General features: G+C 42.0%; 4 protein-coding genes across 8 annotated transcripts in view; 3 read left to right on the top strand and 1 right to left on the bottom strand.

Annotated features, from left to right (window-relative positions):
- Positions 1-1,748, bottom strand: part of LOC125303598 — a 30,617-nt gene extending 28,869 nt beyond the window's left edge. For 4 of the 5 annotated variants that reach the window (XM_048257426.1, XM_048257427.1, XM_048257423.1 and 1 more), the window contains exons 1-3: positions 1,657-1,748; positions 318-412; positions 88-174 (exon numbers count right to left, since the gene is read on the bottom strand). In XM_048257426.1, coding sequence (XP_048113383.1) covers positions 88-174; positions 318-362 — 132 coding nt within the window. In that variant the 5' untranslated portion in view covers positions 363-412; positions 1,657-1,748. The other variant, XM_048257424.1, reaches the window with a different exon arrangement.
- Positions 1,749-2,077: 329 nt separating this feature from the next.
- On the top strand, positions 2,078-5,578 carry LOC125303675 (DEP domain-containing protein 7-like). The gene is made up of 9 exons (XM_048257549.1): positions 2,078-2,167; positions 2,360-2,768; positions 2,868-2,989; positions 3,128-3,323; positions 3,504-3,742; positions 4,650-4,792; positions 4,934-5,059; positions 5,136-5,211; positions 5,302-5,578. Exons 1-9 carry the CDS (start codon positions 2,092-2,094, stop codon positions 5,505-5,507), a joined length of 1,593 nt encoding a protein of 530 aa, XP_048113506.1. The 5' UTR covers positions 2,078-2,091; the 3' UTR covers positions 5,508-5,578.
- A 398-nt stretch (positions 5,579-5,976) lies between these two features.
- On the top strand, positions 5,977-12,482 carry tcp11l1 (t-complex 11, testis-specific-like 1). Its single transcript, XM_048258100.1, has 10 exons — positions 5,977-6,118; positions 7,556-7,743; positions 8,155-8,287; positions 8,510-8,630; positions 8,863-9,083; positions 10,063-10,199; positions 10,327-10,505; positions 10,695-10,876; positions 11,003-11,175; positions 11,318-12,482. Exons 2-10 carry the CDS (start codon positions 7,587-7,589, stop codon positions 11,539-11,541), a joined length of 1,527 nt encoding a protein of 508 aa, XP_048114057.1. The 5' UTR covers positions 5,977-6,118; positions 7,556-7,586; the 3' UTR covers positions 11,542-12,482.
- Positions 12,483-13,256: 774 nt separating this feature from the next.
- hipk3a (homeodomain interacting protein kinase 3a) overlaps positions 13,257-21,147 on the top strand; it is a 36,299-nt gene continuing 28,408 nt past the window's right edge. The window contains 2 exon segments of the mRNA XM_048257179.1: positions 13,257-13,717; positions 15,429-16,680. Of these exon segments, the coding sequence (XP_048113136.1) occupies positions 13,642-13,717; positions 15,429-16,680 (1,328 nt within the window). The 5' untranslated portion in view covers positions 13,257-13,641.

Consider the following 21,147-nt stretch of genomic DNA (forward strand, 5'->3'; position numbering starts at 1 on the left):
TGTGCCTCTACAAATTGTACCAATCACATCAAGGCATATCATATACAATTTCTCTGTGGATCAATTAGGAAAATGTAAAATTCTTACCCTCCTAATGTGTAGCTCTTGTACCACATCCAGAAGACTTGTTTTAAATTCTAGGAATTGAACTGAAATAATGCCATCGTCTGTTTCCTGTACAGCGTTGCAAAAAAAGTAAAATAATAAGTAGACACGTCCAAATCATGCTCTGATACACATTTGTCTGGTAATGTGATTGACTGAATCTGTAAATCACCTCTGAAATGAAATCTAACATTCTATTAACATTCACTTACCATGGAACCCAGGTGACTTGTGTCTGAATTCGTTTTCAGATCCATTTAGGTGTGTGTTAAGGATTTCATTCAAAACAACTCAGCTGTATTTGCCTCTATATTTTGGGAGACAAGATACTCCAATGTAAAAGACTTCAACCCTTGAAATTGCTTTTGTAATCTTTGAGGTGCACCTCAGGGCAAAGTTGACACAAATTTGCCTCTGCTACAGAATTTACACCTAAAGCCCATCATGGTTGAACCGTTTATGCCCATGAGAATTTAATAGAGGTCGTGCCAACAGCACTGAGTAGACAAATTACTGTCATTCTGTTTAAATTATACAGGCCCAAGTTATTTAATTTGACCTGTAGATGGTCCCCAATGTCCTTATCAAAACTGATGTCTGAAGTGGGAGGTCTTCTCTTTAACTGATACTTTAATAGAATTGAGATGTCCCCCTATAATAGCAATAATTGTGACATGTGATCAATCGTGTGCAGGAATTAAATGACCCTGTTAGAGTTGCTAACGTTACTAGCAATTGCCCTAAGGGCCCATGTTCTTTATTGGCGTATCTACTGAGTCACCTCATAAGATATTAAACATTTTTATAAGACACGCAAAGCAAAAGCAAAATTGAAAGGACCCCATCCATGAAGACAGACAATTGCATTTCACAATATGTCTGAATTATTTTTCATGAGTTATGAATAGCCTGTTTCTAACTGCCCAGATAATGTCAGATGATGGACAGTTCCCGCAGGAAGCCTAAATTGTAGGCTGTTTCAGGATATTTGGCTGTTTGCTAGTAATGCAGACTATACTTCCAAGTTAGACTCCTTCAGTTCTTTCGAATCTACCAGTAAGCATTACGTTTCAAATAAAACAAAAACATGTTTTTATGTAACCAAAACTACAGCTAGCTAGTGTTGATCTTTCAATCTCAAGTTAAAGCACATGCTAACTTTAGCTAAAGGACTTTGGTTAACATGGCTTGACAAGCAAGAGTAACTTGGTTTACTCACGTTATGTTATTGAAACGGTGTTTATAATATAGAGCAAATGTACGCTGATGTAGTACAGTACTAGCTTCATTCCGAGTAGATCACTTCCATTAACGTTACAGTCATAAAATAATATTACAAAACGGAGATAACTTGAGGCAGGGCGAAGTTGCTGAGTTACTCATTAGCATCTCTTCACAGTATTCTGTTCACGCGGGCGGGCATCTGTGGTTCACACGGAGTAGGAAAGACTGACCAAAGTGCACACCAAGCCTATTGAAATATACAATTCACTGTATATTTTACGCCTTTAGCGTTACTTTATTTATTGAGAAAATGAAGAGGGGCTTTACCTTGCTCTATTCAGCACCTGTCACAGTAGCCGCATAAAAAAGTAGGACTCTCAAAGACGTTAGGCCTACTGTGAAATTTCTCTGAGCCTACAGCGCTGACATTTCTGTCGCACTGTCACCATCTAGCGGGGAGAGAAGTAACAACATTGGGTTTATGTTTCGATACGCATATGAAGGGAATGTCTTCATTTTTTGGTAACAGGCTGTCAACGCACTCCAGTTTCAGTCAGAAATTCACTAAAAAATGATCGCAAAGACCGTGTTTGTTGCTAGTAACCTACAAACAAAAGTGCTTTATTTTCAATGCATGGCCAGGTGAACGAGGAAACAGCCTGATGGTTAGTTGATTGGAGTGACGTCACAAGTGAGAGGTGTTAAAAGGAGCACATTTCTCAGACTGTCTTCGTCAACAAGACTTTGAGGTTAAAGAAGATAATGGCGACCATTCGGGAAAGAGCCGCTGCCTTAAATATTATGGGGAAGTTGTACAGTCCTATGCGTCTTCCTCAAGGTATACTTAGCATCTCCAAAAGCCTCAGGCGTTTTAGATCCCCTAATTTTTACCAGGCCTATTATTTCTTTGTTGGCCATGGGGTTAATTAACATTTACATGATCACCTTCTGTTAAAGATTTCCTAACATTTTTACAAGGGCAAATCTTTTTGGTCAGTCACCCTTCTCATGGTTCATAAATTTTTTTCAGACTCTAAAATGGGCAACACTGTGCAACCACTCTCATGGAGCGCTGTTATATCCCATCTTCAAGAGCAAGTTCAAATGGAGCGACGGTGGCGTCATCTCAGAGCTCACAAAAACTGCTTTGTAGGATCTGCTGCAGTTGATGCCATTCAGACTCATGTCCAGAACAATTATTTTGGAGACCTAGATTTCCCTCGAGCTAAGGCTGTGCGTATTTGCCAAGCCCTTATGGACTGTGAGGTGATTGAGGCAGTGGGGAAAAGAGTGTTTGGCAAGGAGAAAAAACATACCTTTCAAGATACCAACTGCAGCCTTTACAGATTTGTGAGCACTGAGAATGCTGTATTGGATAAGCTTGACAAGCAAGTTATTTCACCCTTCGCACAAAAGAGTTTTCATATGCCTGACACAGGGTATGTTATTTTGTTACTCCGTTTAAACATTGTCTGGAAATATGAAGTTCTCCATTTGAATCCTGTACTTTTTTCCCTTTTCTTTTTAATTAACTAAAGGGAGATGAAGGTGCTTTGTCATAGCACACCTGTGAGGTCAATCACCACTCTAGGAGCCTATATGAAAAAGGACACAATGCCGCACAGCCCCCAAGCCAGAAATAATGCTTTGTCACAATCATGTAAGTTCCATTATGTTTGTTATGCCTGCCTCCAACAAGTTGAAACATGTTTTTGCTTTATAGCCACAACACCCAATGGTTTTTGTATACACAACCATACCATGTTGTCTTGGTGATATTGCTCTCTCTCGATTGCAGTGGTCAGTGAAGTGTGGCAGGAGCAGACATTACTGCGTCTAATGCAGATTATGGACCTGCCATTCCTTGAGGGCCTGTTGGAGGCCAAGGAGCGTTCCTGGCAGCAGTCCTCTAGCTTGGATGAGAATGATGAAGAGGCACTGCACAGGAGCAGCTTCCTTGACCGGGAGATTATACAGGCCTTTAGGGACTCGCAGTATGTTGATTTTTATTTTCAATGCACTTAAAGGTCTCATTGACTCTCATTTTCCAGGCAATATTGTTTTCTAATTGCCATCATTCCCCTTTGTGTGTTTACACTGGAAACAGAGTTTTTTTTTTTTTTTTCCTATTAGAGACTGCTTGGTGAATAACTTCTTGATGTGTTTGAATGTAGGACTGATGCATGGCTGTCCGCAGCACTAGACTGCATTGGGTTTCTGCCAGACCAGGTGGTGGTTGAGGTGAGCCGTGAACTACCCATAACCCATTATGAGTTGAACAAGAGTATCGACATGGAACAGTGCAAGCTTCTGCTTTTTGATGTTCTTGCCAAACACTACAGCCAACCTGACTACTCTCCCCTGCTTGGTGACCACATGGGAGAAGTCTACGCTGTTATCACAGAACATCTTGGTGAGTGTTTTTGTGGTGGACTTACCATAGAAGCATCCAGTGTGCTCGTCCTTATTCCAAATTATGATAGTTGCTGAGCAAAAACATTCAGCCCAGGAAGTTGTTGAATCACTTGAGCTATGAAACAGACTGTTCACATCTGAATTAACCTATTTCATATTGAAAGCCTATTACATATTTAAATTGTTTTAAAGATGTTTCATTTTCTAAAGATTACCACATCTTTTTTAAAGGATGCTGGGAGTTTTACTTTAGAATAATTTTACCAGCAGGGGGTTGCTAACTGAAGTTAACTTGAATGTGCCAATGTTTGCAACCTCTTGTACACTATATTGCCAAAAGTATTGGATCACCTGCCTTGACTCATGTATATGAACTTAAGTGACATCCCATTCTTAATCCATAGGGTTTAATGACGTTGGTCCAGCCTTTGCAGCTACAGCAGCTTCAACTTTTCTGAGAAGGCTTTCCACGAAGTTTAGGAGTGTTTATTGGATTTTTTGACCATTCTTCCAGAAGCGTGTTTGTGAGGTTGTACATTAATGTTGTAATGTTGTCCAAAATCTCTTAAGCATTCAGAGTTCCTTTCACTGGAACTAAGGGGCCAAGCCCAGCTCCTGAAAAACAATCCCACACCATAACCCCCCTCCACCAAACTTTACACTTGGCACAATGAAGTCAGGCAAGTACGACAGAGTTTGGTGTGGATGAACTTGACTGGCCTGCAGAAAGCCTTCCCAAAAGAGTTCAAGCTGCTATAGCTGAGGGTGGACCGACGTCATATTAAACCCTATGGATTAAGAATGGGATGCCACTTAAATTCATATGCAAGTCAATCAATACATTTGGCAATAGTGTATGTGGCACTTGTCTTTATTGCATTTTGCAATATGCTTTTGATGTATAGAAAATGGGAATCTCAAACTGGCTCTCGAGGCCATTCAACTTTGTTTGAAGCTCCTGCCTGTGGACCAGCGGGAGCAACTCCAAAAATTACTTGTCTTCATGGCTTTGGCTGCTGACCCACAAGCCAAGAGGTTGCATAAGGAGGTAAGGAAGTTGACCTCACTCAGGTTTCCAGAGTCCATGAAGAGTGTCATATCAATTCGATTAATCCAGATTCTGTGCCTGTAATGTTTCATTCTCTGAATGCATTTAATGATTGTAATGTACATTCTTAACAAAATTCAGTTGGAGAACCGAATGATTGTGAAAAGGACATTTTCCAAGGCAATCATTAACCACAGATGTCTGTCAAAGGACAAAGCTTATGTCTTGGTCCTTTTCATTATGGACAACCATTCTATAGTTTTCCAGGTACCTTTCTTAAATTCTGTCTAGTTGCGATTGATGATGATGATGATTATTATAATGATTAACATGAACTCTGCAGATCCCAGGATCTTTTCACAAGTTAGTTAGTGAAAAACTAGCTGATATTCAACAAGGGCAGATAGACACATCTTCAGGTAATACACTTTTTTTCTTTAGGCCATTAATTATTGTCTGTCAGTTTTTGGCTTTACCATGACTTCTGTCTTCTTGCCTCCACCTTCAAGGTCCTACTTTCTGCCATGGTTATCCAGAATATGTTCGACAGTCAACAAATGTTGAGTTACTTGGGTTACTCAGGACCATTGACGAGGACCCACAATATACACTCAAAGATAAAAAGCGCCTGTTTGCCAAATTTTATCAAGGTCATCCAGAAATATTTGCTCAATATTTTGGGCCAAGACTGTCTAGCATAATCAGTGCCCTGTAAAGACACTGACATATGTCTGTAAATAACTTATTATTTGAAACGAATAAAATGTGTGTTATATATTTTTAAAATGTACTTTTATGTGTTTATTTTATTTCCTGGTTATTGTATAATATATTGTAATAGCTGGACAAATAACTTAAGATTTGCTGCGGTCATCATGCTTCCATTTTCCCCATATAGGCCTATGAAGTTCTCCATGTCAAGGCAACTAAGCAAATAAACAATTTAATCAAAATTATAGCCTACTTAGTTCATTTAATGTCAATACTGCGAAATATTGCAATGTTGCAGAAATCCAGCCGAGTTTTTTCTTTTTCTTTTTCACGTAGGTGGGGCAAAAGTCTAGCCGGTATTTTTCGTATTTTGGGAACTGTAGTTCTTAATTCTCCCAGGTTACGAACCAATCCTTGTTCAAAAACTACAACGTCGCACTATTTCAAGACTTCCGTAAATATAACAGCTAAACGTGAGGTAGTGTTCTAACAAGCTAGCGTCAGCTAGCAAACCATGTACGTTGGCTGGACATATTGTCTTTAGAAACAACGTTGACGTTGCTCTCGGATACTTGCGCTGCCTCGTGGATTCCCATTACGCCTAGAATTAATCAGGTAATGTAGTTGCAATGTGTCCGTGATAACCGCATTTTCAGGGAAACATCGGGTAGCCAACTCAGGATGTTTGATAACGTGTAACGTTAGCGTTGTGGCATAACTAATGGAGCCATAACGTATTCCCTCTATGGCCAATATGAATTATACTGAATTATGTCAATGTGGTAGGCTACGTATGCCATCGTTAACGTTACTTGTTATAATAAACCTTCACCAAACCTTGGCAAATTCATAACGCTTCTGGCAAGCGTAGCCTAACGTTACGAGATGTTGCCGTTTGCTAATATGTTAGACAATTAACGTTAAGTTGTGAATGAATGATTGGTTTCCATGATCTCTCCACAGTGCAGGACCGAGACATTGGCCAATTTGAAGTATTGTAGGCCTACAATGTTTGGTTGTAGTTGTCACAGCCATTTGCCCAGGGAATTGAGTTAGCGGTTACGCAATAACAAAGAAGATGCTAGAGCTTGACTCAGTGATGATGATCTAGTGCCTGTCTCCAGAGCCAGTCTCTTTGCAGTGCTCTCCAGTGTTTTCCTTTGTTTTGTCGGTCATGATGACATGGCATTTCTATTCAAATCCTCAACTTTTCTACAGTGTGATAGTGAATAGTAAAAAAAAGTAAATAGTAGTACCTAATCCATACTGGGACGGATCTTTACCGCATCTGCCAAACGAGCCGGCCCGAAATGGGTCCGCACCTCTCTTTTACTGTCTATGGTCCGCACGGTGACCGGTTTCAAACACATGTTGTTGATGTTGAGTGATGGAGACTGACCCGGGCCAAATTTGTGGACTAGTTAACAACACTGCGTGTATTTAGAATGTTAAATGATCTCTCTATCTGGTGTGGATCTGGCCCACAGTTAGAAACTGTATGTGAGCTACAGACAAATGCTTTCATCTATCATGACATATCTGGGTTAAATTCAAAGTCTTTTTAATCCTTTAGATCAGGTGTGTCAAATATAAGGCCTGGGGGCAAGATCCGGCCCGCCAGCAGGTTTCATACGGCGCCCCCAGATGTTTTGGGTAGGAAGGGGAAATTAGAACATGATATAGTTATTTTCAATGTAGTTATCTTCTATCATTAGCTCTACAAACTATCCTCAGGAATGGAGATGCTGAAAAAACTGATATGGGAGGACCAGTATATGATAGCAATACATGATTTGTACTTGTTTGCTCATAATATGTGATTATAGTAAAGGAGTATATCATCAAACAACAATCTGTTACCCACACAGAAAAATGATAATGACCGTGACAATGACGGCCCCCACGAGGTCTCATTCCAAAAAATCCGGCCCATTGCTTAATATGAGTCTGACACCCCACCCCTGCTTTAAATGGTACAAGCAACAGTATGTGACTCCTTAGGTGGGGATGGATGTTGATACAATGTTTTAATTATTTGAGTGTTATTGCCAGGTTTTAGAATCAATTCAGCGCTGAGTGCAAAATGCCAAAGGACTGCAATCAGCCCCCAAATGAAGAAGATAAGCCAACTGATTCAGGAGACTCCGGGAATGTTACAGACAAGACTGATGCTCCTGAAGAGCTTGTACAGAAACGAATGAGGAGAAACGCCCCAAGTCCCCACAGAATTAATCCTCAGTGTAAGTATAGTCCAGTCATTTTGTCACTTCTATAATTGGCACTACAGGAGATACATTTCTGATGTGCTTTTCATCATTCCATATTTCGATATTCCATATTTCATCATTCCATATTCCATATTTTGAATATTTAGCCTAAGTGGGCTGTGTTTGCAGTAACAACAAGAGCAAAATAAGGATGGACTTATCATACTGTTATATAGCCTCATCTCAGCCCAAAACTGTGAGATGCTTTCAATTATACTACTACACTACTGTAAGGATAGTAGGTTGTAGTAGTCCACTGATCAAATGTGTGTTTAACATTTTGTAGGTGTTAACTTCATCTGTCCTCTGTCATTCATTCACTATTCTGGACTTTTAACTGAATGGAAATGACATGACATGATGTCCAATGTTTTTTTTTTATAGCAAGCCCTCCCATGTTTGTATCTGTTGAGGAGCTCATGGAGACAGCCAAAGGAGTCACTAACATGGCGCTTGCTCACGAGATCGTAGTGAATGGAACCTTCCAAGTGAAACCCCCTGAACCAGCTGAAGGAACGTGAGTGTCGTGAATAGACCAAGTTGTATGTAATTGTTTTACATATTAACAATCCCAGCTTTCCCCCCCTTTTTTCAGTTAAATGAGTAGGCTTTGCGACTCAAGACTGTGACTGATGAGAGAGCCAAGCGGCTTGTCATTCATTCTTTTTTTTCCTTGGGGTGCAATCAAATAAACACTCAGTGCTGTTTGTGATATGAAAACAAATTACTTTATTTCCAGCTTGGAAAAAAGAGTAAAAGACATCATGCACAAGGCATTCTGGGATAGTCTTGAAACACAGCTGAATCAAGATCCTCCAATGTATGATCATGCAATCAAGCTGGTTGGAGAGATCAAAGAGGTAGGAGTATACATGCAAAATCCCTCTGCCACTTCTGTGCTTTGTAGTACTGTATATTTACTTCAGTGTTGCAATAAAAGAAGGTAGATTGTGGTTGGTTTTCCGCAAGTCTTGCACACTGTCAAAGACTGGCGAGTATCCTGTCAACTCTGGACTCAACTGTAGACACACACTGAACATACCCAGTTCCGTAGAGAAGGTTAAACTGTGTTTCTCTCTCCTGTCATACCAGACACTGCTGTCGTTCCTCATGCCGACACAGGGCCGTCTGCGGGGACAGATAGAGGAAGTGCTGGATCTGTCGCTCATCCAGCAGCAGGCTGAGAAGGGAGCTCTGGACATCGGCAGAGTGGCTCAGTTCATCATTGGCATGATGGGAGCCTTCTGCGCACCCATGAGAGATGAGGATGTCAAGAAACTGCATGACATCACCGATACTGTACCACTCTTGAAGTACGACAACGGCTTTTGCCTTTTCTCTTAGTTTAAGGTGATTGATGGGTTAGTGCATGGCAGATTGTGGAGATTTAAGCCTTACATAGCAGTAGATTAGCCTCAAAATCTAGACGTACCCTAGCGGCAGGAAATGTAATTTGCAGCCAGGGTAGTCTAGCAACTCTCCGTTGGCTTGCGAGCTGGAAAAATGAACCTTCGATCAGGCCAATCACATCGTGTATAGAGTCGGTAGGCGGGCTTAACATAATGATGACACAGCGACTGTTCGGCGTGAATTCCCTGCTACTTGAAAACAAAGAAGATGGATGCTGCTGCTGGCGAACAGTGCGACACGAGTTAAGCTTTTTTAAGTTGGCAAAAGTTTGATCAACTAGCGAACTAGCTCTGCTGGTGGGAAAACGCATGGGACTCATGAGTTGTAGCGCTATCATAGAGGGAATTTGAAAGTCAACCGTTTATCCCGCCCCTCGGACTGAGCACTGCGAATGGTGAGTCCCCAGAGCCTACATCTTGATGTGGGTCTGGCTCGTCAGGCTAGCAGTAGATGCCTTCAAATTTAGAATTACATTAGAAGGGTGTTCGGAGAGCACACTCAGTGCTCCACCTAGGCCAAATGCCTATATATATATATATATATATATATATATAATATTTTTGAATTTTTGAATCCGCCTTATGATTAGGATCTGCTCCAAATTATCATTATCATGCTACATCCCCCACCAAGTTTCTTTTTTTGCGTAATCCTGCTGACTGTCAGACAGGCAGTAAAACAAAAGACACAGAAAACATGACCTGGACAGATGTAATAAAGGAGGTTATGTAATTGTACTTTGTCCAGGCTAAATTAATGATCTACTAGTTAAGCTTGGAAATAAATGGAAGTCATTCTTTACATTAGTATTATTTTTCATGTGGACATGTGCCTGTATATGAGATTTCTTGTTGCTTAACAGAAGATGTGTTCATATTCCAGGGCTATATTTTTAGTTCTGGACAAAATGAAGATCGACATGGCCAATTTTGCCGTCAGAAGCATCCGTCCACAGCTACTACAGCACTCCGTTGAGTATGAGAGGAAGAAATTTCAGGAGTTCCTTGAAAAACAACCAAGTAAGCAGCATGACATTAATAGCTGGGGCATCCTGCCCCACCATATCAGGCCTAATTGACTAGAGTGGCTTGCCAACAGCACAGTAGTGAGTGGCACATTAACAGAGTGAGACTGTCTGCTTTTCAGATGCTTTGGATTTTACCAGGAAATGGCTTGAGGATTCAGCAAATGCACTGAGAAGTACAAGAGAGGAGCAAAGTGATGTGGCAGGAGCAAGATTCCCGAGCCTTCAGCCCCTATCTGTACACAACCATGCTTACTTGAGCCTGCTCAAGTGGGACCACTCTGCTTCCCCCTTCCCTGAGGTGAGTACCGGTAATACCTGCAAACATTTTAAAATGCGGTATTCAATAAAATCTGTATGGAAAAAGAAAAAAAAAAACTGTTATTTAAATAAGAGTAACAAAAGGACTCAATGGGTCCTCTGTCTGTCCTCATTCTCCTGACTCACTCGTGCTCTCTCATTGATTCTTATCTGTACATCATGCATGAAGACAATGCTCATGGACCAGACCCGATTCCAAGAGATGCAGCTGGAATTGGAGCAGATCACCACAGTGGCATCAGTGCTGTTGATAGTATACAATAGCGCTGGAGAGGCCATCTCGGGCCTGCCAGGCCTCATGGACCGTCTGAAGAATACTGTCAGAGTGCTGTTAGCTGAGAGGCATACACCGTAAGTCAACAGCATATTCGTAAAGACATGCAGTTTGACACGGGCATCTTGCCTTGAACAGAATGGTCTTGTGGGCATCGGTGACATGCTCGTAAGTGATTTTATACTGATGTCTTTGTTTTACAGCTCATTCAATGCAGAGGAGGCCTTTGCAACCATAGGGGAACGGATGTGTGTGGAGCTGGAGGAATGCTTGGCAAAGCATGCCTTCTCTCCTTTCCCCAGCGACCGGCAAAATGCTTTGAAAGGCCAGATTGCTGCAGTCAACAGCCCTGACAACCCTATTTTGAAGCTTATAGGTGTGCATATGCTTGTATTTATTGACTAAAAAGTATGACATTTTCAAAAAAATGAAAACCTAATATAATGCACACTGTATTTCCTGCTTTATTTCTTGTTTCATATGTACAGTACGTCTTTTACACCTGACTCTCTCCACAGACTCTCGCATACAAACCTACCTGCTGGCTTTTTTGGAGTCCAGTCCCCACAGGAGTCCTGTAGCCTTGCCGGGGGGGCTTGCGCCCATCAGTAAAGAGCTGGAAGATATTGTGGTCCGGCTTGGCCGTCTGGTAAACTTCAACAAGCTGGTCTACTCTCCTCACTACCAGGATCTCCTACAGGACATCTTGAAAGATAAGGAAGATGCTAAAGTTGAGACCTGAGTGTGAGCCCTTCACTTATATCTCATTAGCTTGGCTTTCCCTTAAGTTATACTGTAGGCATGCAGTCCTGCCAGTGTGACAGCAAAAATATGAAATAAAGAAACACTCCTGCATTAACTACTCCTAACATTTACTCTTGATGTATAATGCACTCGCAACAAAATGGACGGTTGGAAATTAACCATCCTTCTTCTTGTTTTTTTAAGGATCTTTTGAATTTTTGGGGGGATTTTCTGGCGATTTGTATTTGATAGGAAGAGTTTTAAAAGGGGAGAAGAGGTATTAGGTATTGACTTTATTGACTGGTGCCTTAGCGTGCTTTGCTGTTGCCAATCTTCTGTTTATTATTGTCTTTCTATGCCATTAGAGATAACACAATTCACTAAATGTTATCAACTTGTATGTGAAATGCACCCACAGACTCTGATGGTATTCATTATTCCAGTATTCCTGTTACTCTGTGCCCACCTCACATTGTCTTTGTAAGTGTATTTGTGGTCAGACTGTGCCGTATTATTGGGCTACTTGGAAAGACATGCATTCTGTTGCACAGCATACGTATTTAGGATGGGAATTATTCTGTACAAGAACATGACTTAGGCCATGGGCAGATGTAATGAATCAGTCATATTATTTCGCCAATCCTGTTGTCAAACTGGAATGACTGAAATGCTTGTGTTTAGGTCAACACAAGGTCAAAATATTTTATCTTGACTTTTAAACCATCTTTTATACTCCTGGAGTGTAATTCTGGAATGTGTTGTTTTGCACTTGTTATTTATAGATTAACCTTTTATTATTGAGTGAGCACTGTGTGCTACCTTTATTTGACTAGTTTCTTAATATCGCCATTCCCCAACATTTATCACTGCAATAATACAAACATGGTATTTAAACTGAACGCATCATCCAAATAAATATGTCTGCAAAAGTTGTCTAAATTTGTCTGATATTTTGTAAATGTAGGCTACCTTTTTTAGGATTGCTGGGTCTGAATTTGCAAGATAATGTGCAGTTCATATTTTGAACACTAGATGGAAACCAAGCACACACAACAAGACATGCAGTGTGAGTCGCAATCTCATCATTCATCGATTTATGAATATGTGTTCACTTTTCATGCTTATAATTCTGGCCCATATGCAAGTTCGTCAATAAAGAGGATCGAGTTTCGATATCAGCAATTTGTTGATGTAACAAATTCTGCTAAGCTCTAGACCTGTGTTGTGGGCCAGTAGAACAACTAACAAACAGATAAAATTCATTTTTATGTGTATGGGGGACCATCAAGCGGTATAGGCGATTATTGATATTTAGGCTTTGTAATATTTGTAATGCAATGTTCTCAGGCTACCAGGTACCAAATTCGGCAGATATCATATTTGCTGTTTTTAATCACACTAACTAAAATACGCGAGCAGAAATTCTGAGACTATAACTGAGCTGAGCACGTCTATTTTCATACACATGCTACGTCTGTCAACATTTGTTCGCAACAGTTGGTTTTGGGACTACTCCACACACCTGTTGCCCCTTCTGTCACATCTCATTCCGAAATGGGACAACATAGTTGGAAGCGTTTGCTCAAAATACTAACAGTGTAGAATATGACGCACAAACCGCGTTATATTGCAGCCTAAAAACTTGACGTGGTATGCTGATTCTGTAGCTACGCTTCTCAGTGAAGTTGGGTGGGAACAAGATGTTATCTTGGGTGGGAGCAGCGCTAAAGTTATTGGGCGGAACGTGGCGTGCGTGCTAGTAGCTGTAGCTACCTAGTCAGTCAGCAACCAAACCAGCGACGCTGTCTGAACATTAACCAGGGAAGTGGTAGGCGACAGCGGACGGAGGATTGTGTTTGGGCTGTCAGTCTTTTCAGAGTGTAATTATGGGGCTTTTCTCCCCACCAGGACAAACTGGAAGAACATAGTTACAAACCAGGGGTCTTTAACTACAGCATGGGCTCTGTGATTATTTTACTCAAAACTAAAGATGAGAGTTAAACGAAGTTAGAAATGTGTGGGGTTAGGGTTTTGTCGACGCCGATGTCTCCGCTGTTGTCCAGGAGGACAAGATGGCAGCAAGGCAGGCGTACTGAGCATGGTGCGGGTAAAAATTAACTCTTTAACATGTTCGGAGAAGACTGGAGTTCAGATCATCGTAACGGCCTGTGAAGGTACGTAGTTTATCATCAAAATCATGTAGAATAATGAATACCGTGAAAGGAGGTTATAGATTGTGGCTTAGTGCATTTTCCGTTTTCCAGGACCACATTGTAAGTTATGACTATCCAGCTAACGTTAGCTTGCTGGCTGGCCAACTATCTGTGAAGTTGTGAAAATGGATTATTTTACTGGAAGCAAACGTAACAAGCGAGTGATTTATGCTGTGAACGAAGAAGCAGTTGTAAGGATTATGTCAATATTTATTAACATTAACATATATTGGTAGCAAATGAAGGCCTGCTATCGTAACGTTAGCACTTTCAGTCGAAAACAGGCTACGCAGTTAAGTAGCTAGCAAGATAGGAAAGCTAAGTCAAGATGTTAACGTTACTAGCTAACCTTAGCCACTTGGATGAGTTATGTTATGACAAGAATGGTGTCAACACCTCTGTTGTTTTGGATGTCACGTGTGATTCGAGATTAGGCAGTCAACAGATAACTGGTATCTGATTGATATCATATGCTGTCGATGCTTTTCGTAATTCTTCATTGTAACGTTAACGTTAACATGGCCAACTAAATCACCCAGCGAGCTATGTGTGGTTAGCTAGCTATTCTGTCGATAACGTTAGCTAGTTAAGTTCACCAAATGCATCAGGGTAAACCACTTCAAACGTGTATTGGGCTTAGGGACATACAGTAGCTCAGTTAGATGCATGTAACTAGAGATTAGAGTCATGTACACTCAGGCAGTTCACTTGGCCTTTCTTACTGTTATTTTTGAAGGGTCGTTTTTGAAACCACCTGTTCCGGTATGCCTTTCAAAATGATCTCGTGTGTACAGGTGACAGTGACACCAGTGGGTTTTGGTTAATCTTCGCAAACTGAAGATGCAAACTGTAACGTTAAATGTCTGCCTCAGCTGACTATTGCCGCACTTGCCTTTAAATGTTTAACAAACTCCTTAGGTGACATTGTTTGGCTGAGAAAAAAGCTTTAGTTCCCTCCATAGGTTCTGCAAACAAGCCTGACAACACAATTGAATGTCCTATGTTATGCAATGTTTAAAATGTTATCTAAGTAATTCGCAATGACAAGATATTCCAACAATACATATAACAACTGCTTGTGGTTGTGGGTTTCCACTTCTTATGATAAACTAATAGCTTTAAATGCTATCATTACTGTGATTAAAACAGTTATCTGCAACTGAGGTGCTATGCAGCGTTCTGGATTGTTATTATTTTGTTATAAGATGCTCTCACTGGTGACCTAGAATGCCAGTAATTGGAAAGGAATGACATTAGGCCTACTTGCTCTCAGTGCCTCAGCTTGTGGAATTATTTTCAATGACTCGATTCAGTTCATTTTAGTGTGATGTGCAAATCAGAAAGATTTTAATATGTAATTTGTTGACTTTTGCGTCATGACACTTTTTACATGCCTTGCACTGTGCTTTTCCCTGTTCCTCTGTCATGAGCACAGAATGTTCTACACTGAAGAACTGTTCTGTACTCACTGTACTCTGAATGAGGAATTGTCTGAAAACTGTTCCTCGTTGTGGGTTGTGGAACTTTAGGTTACTCTATAACTGTTGATGTAATTAAGCAGATTTCTTGAGGGTGTTTTGGTGAGAAACAAAGCTGTATTGCCAGTTGCCACCTTGTTTCTGCTTTTTTTACACTGAAGTTAGATGTTAAAACTTTGTTGTTTTTTTTTCAGGTATGGCCTCACAGGTTTTGGTGTACCCACCACATGTTTATCAAACCCAGACAAGTGCCTTTTGCAATGTGAAGAAACCCAGAGTTGTGCTCAGTCGCTGTGCATACCATGAAAGGATCCCACAAACATATGTGATAGGCGTTAATCTAGACATTGCAAGCCCAACTAATATTGTCCCTTGTTCAGAGACTGAAGAGTCAACAACTCGTAAAACCCCAGCAGGGCAGGACTCCTTGCAGGCTGTGCCCCAGAAAGTGGTGCCGAGTGAGTACCTGTCATCAGCACTTGACCCCCCTGAAGAAGTTGTTCGCTCACAGGAGGTGGCCTCAGTACAGCAGGGCAGGCCCGAGGGCAGCCGCGGAGTGACGGCAACAGCAGCGGCCGGATCGGACGGAGGAGACAGTGGCCGCAGCAGTGCTGGAGGGGGAGGGCTGCCTTGGCAAGGCGAGGAGGAGGACGGCAGCGAAGACTTGGACACAGTTGACAGGCCTGTGAGATGTGGGCTTAAACGTAAAGGTGGGGCTTTCGAGAACAGTACAAGCGCCATGCAGATAGTAGAGGACTGTTCCGCTCTGCCTGCCATGTTGCAAACTAATGTAGGGACCGCAGCCGGAGGGGCAGCAGCAGCAGCAGCGGTGGTGCCCCTTAAAGAGTGTGGTACTGGGAGTGGGGCCGTGACTGGGACAGCAGAGGGGGACTATCAGCTGGTTCAGCATGAGGTGCTCTGCTCCATGAAGAACACCTACGAGGTGCTGGAGTTCCTGGGCCGTGGAACGTTCGGCCAGGTGGTCAAATGCTGGAAGCGCGGGACCAGCGATATTGTGGCCATCAAGATCCTCAAGAACCACCCATCGTATGCGCGGCAGGGCCAGATCGAGGTGGGCATCCTGGCCCGTCTGAGCAGAGAGAACGCAGAGGAGCACAACCTGGTGCGAGCCTTCGAGTGCTTCCAGCACCGCAGCCACACCTGTCTGGTGTTCGAGATGCTGGAGCAGAACTTGTACGACTTCCTGAAGCAGAACAAGTTCAGCCCGTTGCCACTGAAGGTTATCCGGCCTGTGCTGCAGCAGGTGGCCACGGCGCTGAAAAAGCTCAAGAGCTTGGGCCTCATCCACGCTGACCTCAAGCCTGAGAACATCATGTTGGTGGACCCAGTGCGGCAGCCGTACAAAGTCAAAGTCATTGACTTTGGCTCAGCCAGCCATGTCTCTAAAGCTGTTTGCTCTACATACCTGCAGTCCCGATATTACAGGTAATAATGGCAATCCTCTTTGTTCTTTACATTTCCAAAACTTTTTTGTGCATGGTTGTGTGATAATAAGGATAGACAATCCACAGAAATGTTCTTGTAAATCTGTATCATTGCTTACAAATAGCCTAAAGGTTTTGAAATTAAATAATTAACTGTGGGTCTGTTAGATTTTATTATTTTTGCTAAATAATAAAATCAAAATAAACATGCTAAGACTAGGCCCATGTTCTGTGTAGTCAAGCACACTATGAAAACAGGGGGCCTTTAATCACCTTCTGATTCTGAGCAAGTGCCTTCTCACAGTCGCAGTGGTTTTAGCAAAGCAGGTACACCCAAAACTATTCTGTTACACAAACTGCCTAAGGAGCAGACATGTTTACCTGAACAGAATAGCTTTATTGGCATTCTTGTCTTGGTATGCAAAAGAAGAGTTCACAGAGCCTATCCGCAATCTGAAGTTCATGTGGAAAGCATAATGGTGACCTTGCTCGCTGTTCCAAGGCACATTGGCCCTGACATAGCCACGCTCTGCCCCTAGGGCTCTGACAATGTTTATGACCTGAAGTTGCCAGTGGAACTGTGTAGAAGTCATGTCTCAGCTAGTTGGCTTTCCCAGTGTGGCTGTTTGTGTTGTGTTTGTGTGTGTTTTACATAATTGAAGAAATTGTGTTTGAGCGAAGCAATTTGCAGATGAACCTGGTTGTGACACGATGAGAGCCAGGAAGAGTAGCACAGGGCCGACATTCTCCCCTTCCTGTTTCTACTGCTTCATCTATTCTGTAATCAGAGTTCCTTTGCAATCGAGGCTAACATTCACTATTTAAAGCAGCGTTATGAAATATTTTGTCTGAAACTAGCCAGCTTACTACTACAAAGCATACAAAACCATTCAGATGTCACCAACAGTCTAGTTGGCACTAAAAACTTGCCAATGTGTGAACTGGGGTCTTCTGGCATGACAACAGAACAACAGTGCATAGTCTGCAGGGGTCTTGGGAATAACTGGTATGTTTGTAACCTTCGCATGACCATGTACCATCAAAATGAATTTGAAGAGACCAAAATTGGCCTAGTTGTCTACAGAAAGTGGCTAATGTTTTGCATAGTGTTACGTTGCAAACATTGTGCTCTAGGACAAGTGTTCTTGCACCATCAAGCCTACTGAGGCACAACAAAACCCAGAAACGCCACTTCCTCCCCTTAACTCCCCATTCTCTGTTAGTCGGCATTTGGTTTGACTAAGCTTGAGAGGACATTATGTAATGCTGCAGTGAAGTGTAAGGTTAGGTGTTGCGAGTGTGCTCACTGACATGAATGCGATTGGGTAACCAGGGGGAAGCAGATAACAGGAACAGAATAAGTTGAAAGGTTGTGTAGAAATGACTGACCACTTCAGCTTCTCCTCCATAACATGTTTATACAAAAGGGCTAGGTGGGAGTGTTCTAACAGCCTCTGTTGGTCTGTATAGGTCAGTTAGTGGCAACAAGACAAGGAAAATCATGTGGCTTTAATTTACTTAGTTGTTTAAAATCAACTTTTGTTGTCATCTTCAGCAATTGCATTTAAAAAACAAAAAAAGTTTTTAGAAAATAATTTTGATTTTATGCTATCAACATTTTGTCTCCGCATAGCTCTCGGTAATTGAAATCTTTTTGCTTGTTTTTGCCTGCCTGAAGGTCAGTATTATGTCCCGACTGATAAAGATCAGCGGGGGTTAAGGGTTGGCATGTTCAGTAAGGCAGCCTTCTGCTTCATAGCCCCCAGACTTCTCAGTGTGAGGCTCAGAGGGCCGTAGACCAAACATGGTGTAATTCCAGCCAGACAAAGTCTGTGGCTGTTTTTTTTTTTTTTCCTCCCCACATTGTCGCCTTTGCAAGCAGTCTCCAATTCCATAAGCCACAGATGGCACAGTTAGCTTTTCTTTTTTAACAAATGGGCTTCTTAAGGCTTTCTTCATGAGCCTTGATTAAATATGAGCTTGTTCCACGGATAGTAGCCTATTATCTCATGTTGCTTGCACACATGTCTGTCAATACAGTAGGGGAATTTAGGGTTTTGCTGGGTTCCTCTAGCCTAGAAATCTAGATGCACCCTAGCGGCAACAAATTACATTTGCTGCCAGGGCTAGTCTAGCAACTCTCCGTTGGCTTGTGAGCTCGGAAAATTAAACTTCTATCAGGCCTATCAAATCGTGTATAGAGTTGTTAGGCGGGCTTAACATAATGATTGATGGCAGAGTTGCAACGGGTTGGCTTGAATTCCCTGCTACTTGAAAACAAAGAAGATGGATGTTGCTGTTGGTGAACAGTGTGACACGAGTTAAGCTTTTTTTAAGTTGGCAAAAGTTTGAACTGGCCAACTAGTCCGCTGGTGGGAAAACGATGGGACTCATAGCTGTCCTATTGCGTGCAGAGGGAATTTGAAAGACAACCGATTATCCCGCCCCTCGGACTGAGCACTGCGAACGGTGAGTGCCCAGACCCTACATTTTAATGTGGGTCTGGCTCGTCAGGCTAGGGTTCCTCTTGAAAGACTTGCATCAAATTTGCCTGTTTGGGAAGCCTTTTCCACTTGTGTACTTTTAATGTGTCGACAGAGAAGTAGGCTACATCCTTTTCCTGACAAGTTGCCTAGCAAGACAAAATTGTGCATGGTTGTGCATTTCAAAGTGAACAGCGAAGGTGGTTTTCAGACTGATATGTCAGCCTATGGGCCTGTCCACACGGAGACGCTTTTTAGGTTAAACGCAGAGGTTTTGCTTCGTCTTGGCCGAGCGTCCAAACGAATCCTGTAAACGCACTGCCCGAAACCGCACTTTTCTGAAACCTGGTCCCAGAGTGGAGAAATCTGAAACCGTAGCCCGCTTGAGTTCGCTTTAGACAGCTTAAACCGCACCTGCTTATGTTATCAATGATGTCATCGCCACACCTCAGCTGCCCTGACTTGCACTTATAGTATTGCCTAACAATACTAGTTTTCATACATGACATTACCTACGATTACACCCATGAAGATAAATATCACAACTGATGTTGCGCAGCGCCGATAGCTTATGACTTGGTGGACTGAACACTGTTTTTCCCGGTGTTTTTTTTTATGCATTCTAGCTAATGTCAGTGACGCGAGAGAACCTAAGTTATTAGGAAAGTGCGGTGTAAGTTTAGGCTACATTAATTTGTGCGTAGTGCCAGTGTCATTAATTTATTTTACATGTCTTACAACATATACATGCATTCACAGTCGAGTGAAATCAGATATAAGCATACAAAGACGCTTAGAACTCACGTTAAGCCGATGGTAGCACACTGAATGCGAATGCACGATTTGATGCAGGCAAAAGTATTGACTGTTACTAACGAAGGTTTTATAGCAATATTATAAATGTGGCGACAGAATAGCCTAGAACTTGGGTAAGCCTTGCGTTTAGTAGCCTAAACTAATGTGAATCACAGACTATCCTACAACCAAAGAAAGTAAAGATGATTAGTAGGCCTACCTGCGTTAGCCAAATAAAGGACGGGACTGCACCCTTCACAAACCGTAAAATAAAGTTTATTAGTTTTACAGTTGGCTACAGTTGACAGTTCACCATCAGTCCACACAAACAATTCTGGTTTCCTTGCACTAGCCATTTCGCTGTAGCCTATTCTGTCTGTTTTTAAAGCGCACGTTTTGCAAGTTTTGGTGAATTTCTGTAGATACAGTGCCACCTATAGGCCTGGGGTATGAAGTAACGTGTTGAGTCGTGTTGAGATGGATCCGTTTGGACGCAAATATTCTTGATACGGTTCCAGGGAAGACGGAGGGAAAAAAGATCGGTTTGGTACGTGTGGACTAGGCCTCTATCTCAATTCTCAGACCTTTCCTCACAACTTGTTTTCAAGTTACACAACTTGCATATGGGTGGTTTAACATGGCCTTTGTTGGCCGGTATCTTAATACAGGTTTCACACACTAGGCTATATGCCAGAGGGGTATTCCAGAAAGCGGGTTTACTGGCTTAACTGGGTATGTTAACACAGAGTTAGCGGTAAACCTGGGATTTCAGTTCCAGAACGCTCAAATATGATCAGGCTATGTAAGTAACTATGGTAACATAGGCTCTGAACTGAACTGGGTAACTGGGTACTTAACCTGGTAACCTTTGTCGGTTATTTCAGTGCATGTTCAATCAGGCCGCTATTTTTACACTTGTCACACAATGGCGTTTCATTTTGACGAAGGTCCGATTGACAAAGAAGCACAAAATCATGTAATATTCATCCGTGCAATTCACCGTGAGAGGGCGATAAGACCACGACATCACATGATGGCCTATCCATTCTTTTCCAAACGAGTTTTTCAAGAGCGCTAGAGTTTTTCAGCTGAATCCTAAATATAGGCTACTTGAAAAGCAGCATGGTGGATTAGAATAGAATAAAATAAATCTAGCCTACACCATAGTGGACATTTGTGTTGGGCTCACC

Source organism: Alosa alosa, chromosome 11, assembly GCF_017589495.1.
Source record: "Alosa alosa isolate M-15738 ecotype Scorff River chromosome 11, AALO_Geno_1.1, whole genome shotgun sequence".
Classification (NCBI taxonomy): domain Eukaryota; kingdom Metazoa; phylum Chordata; class Actinopteri; order Clupeiformes; family Clupeidae; genus Alosa; species Alosa alosa.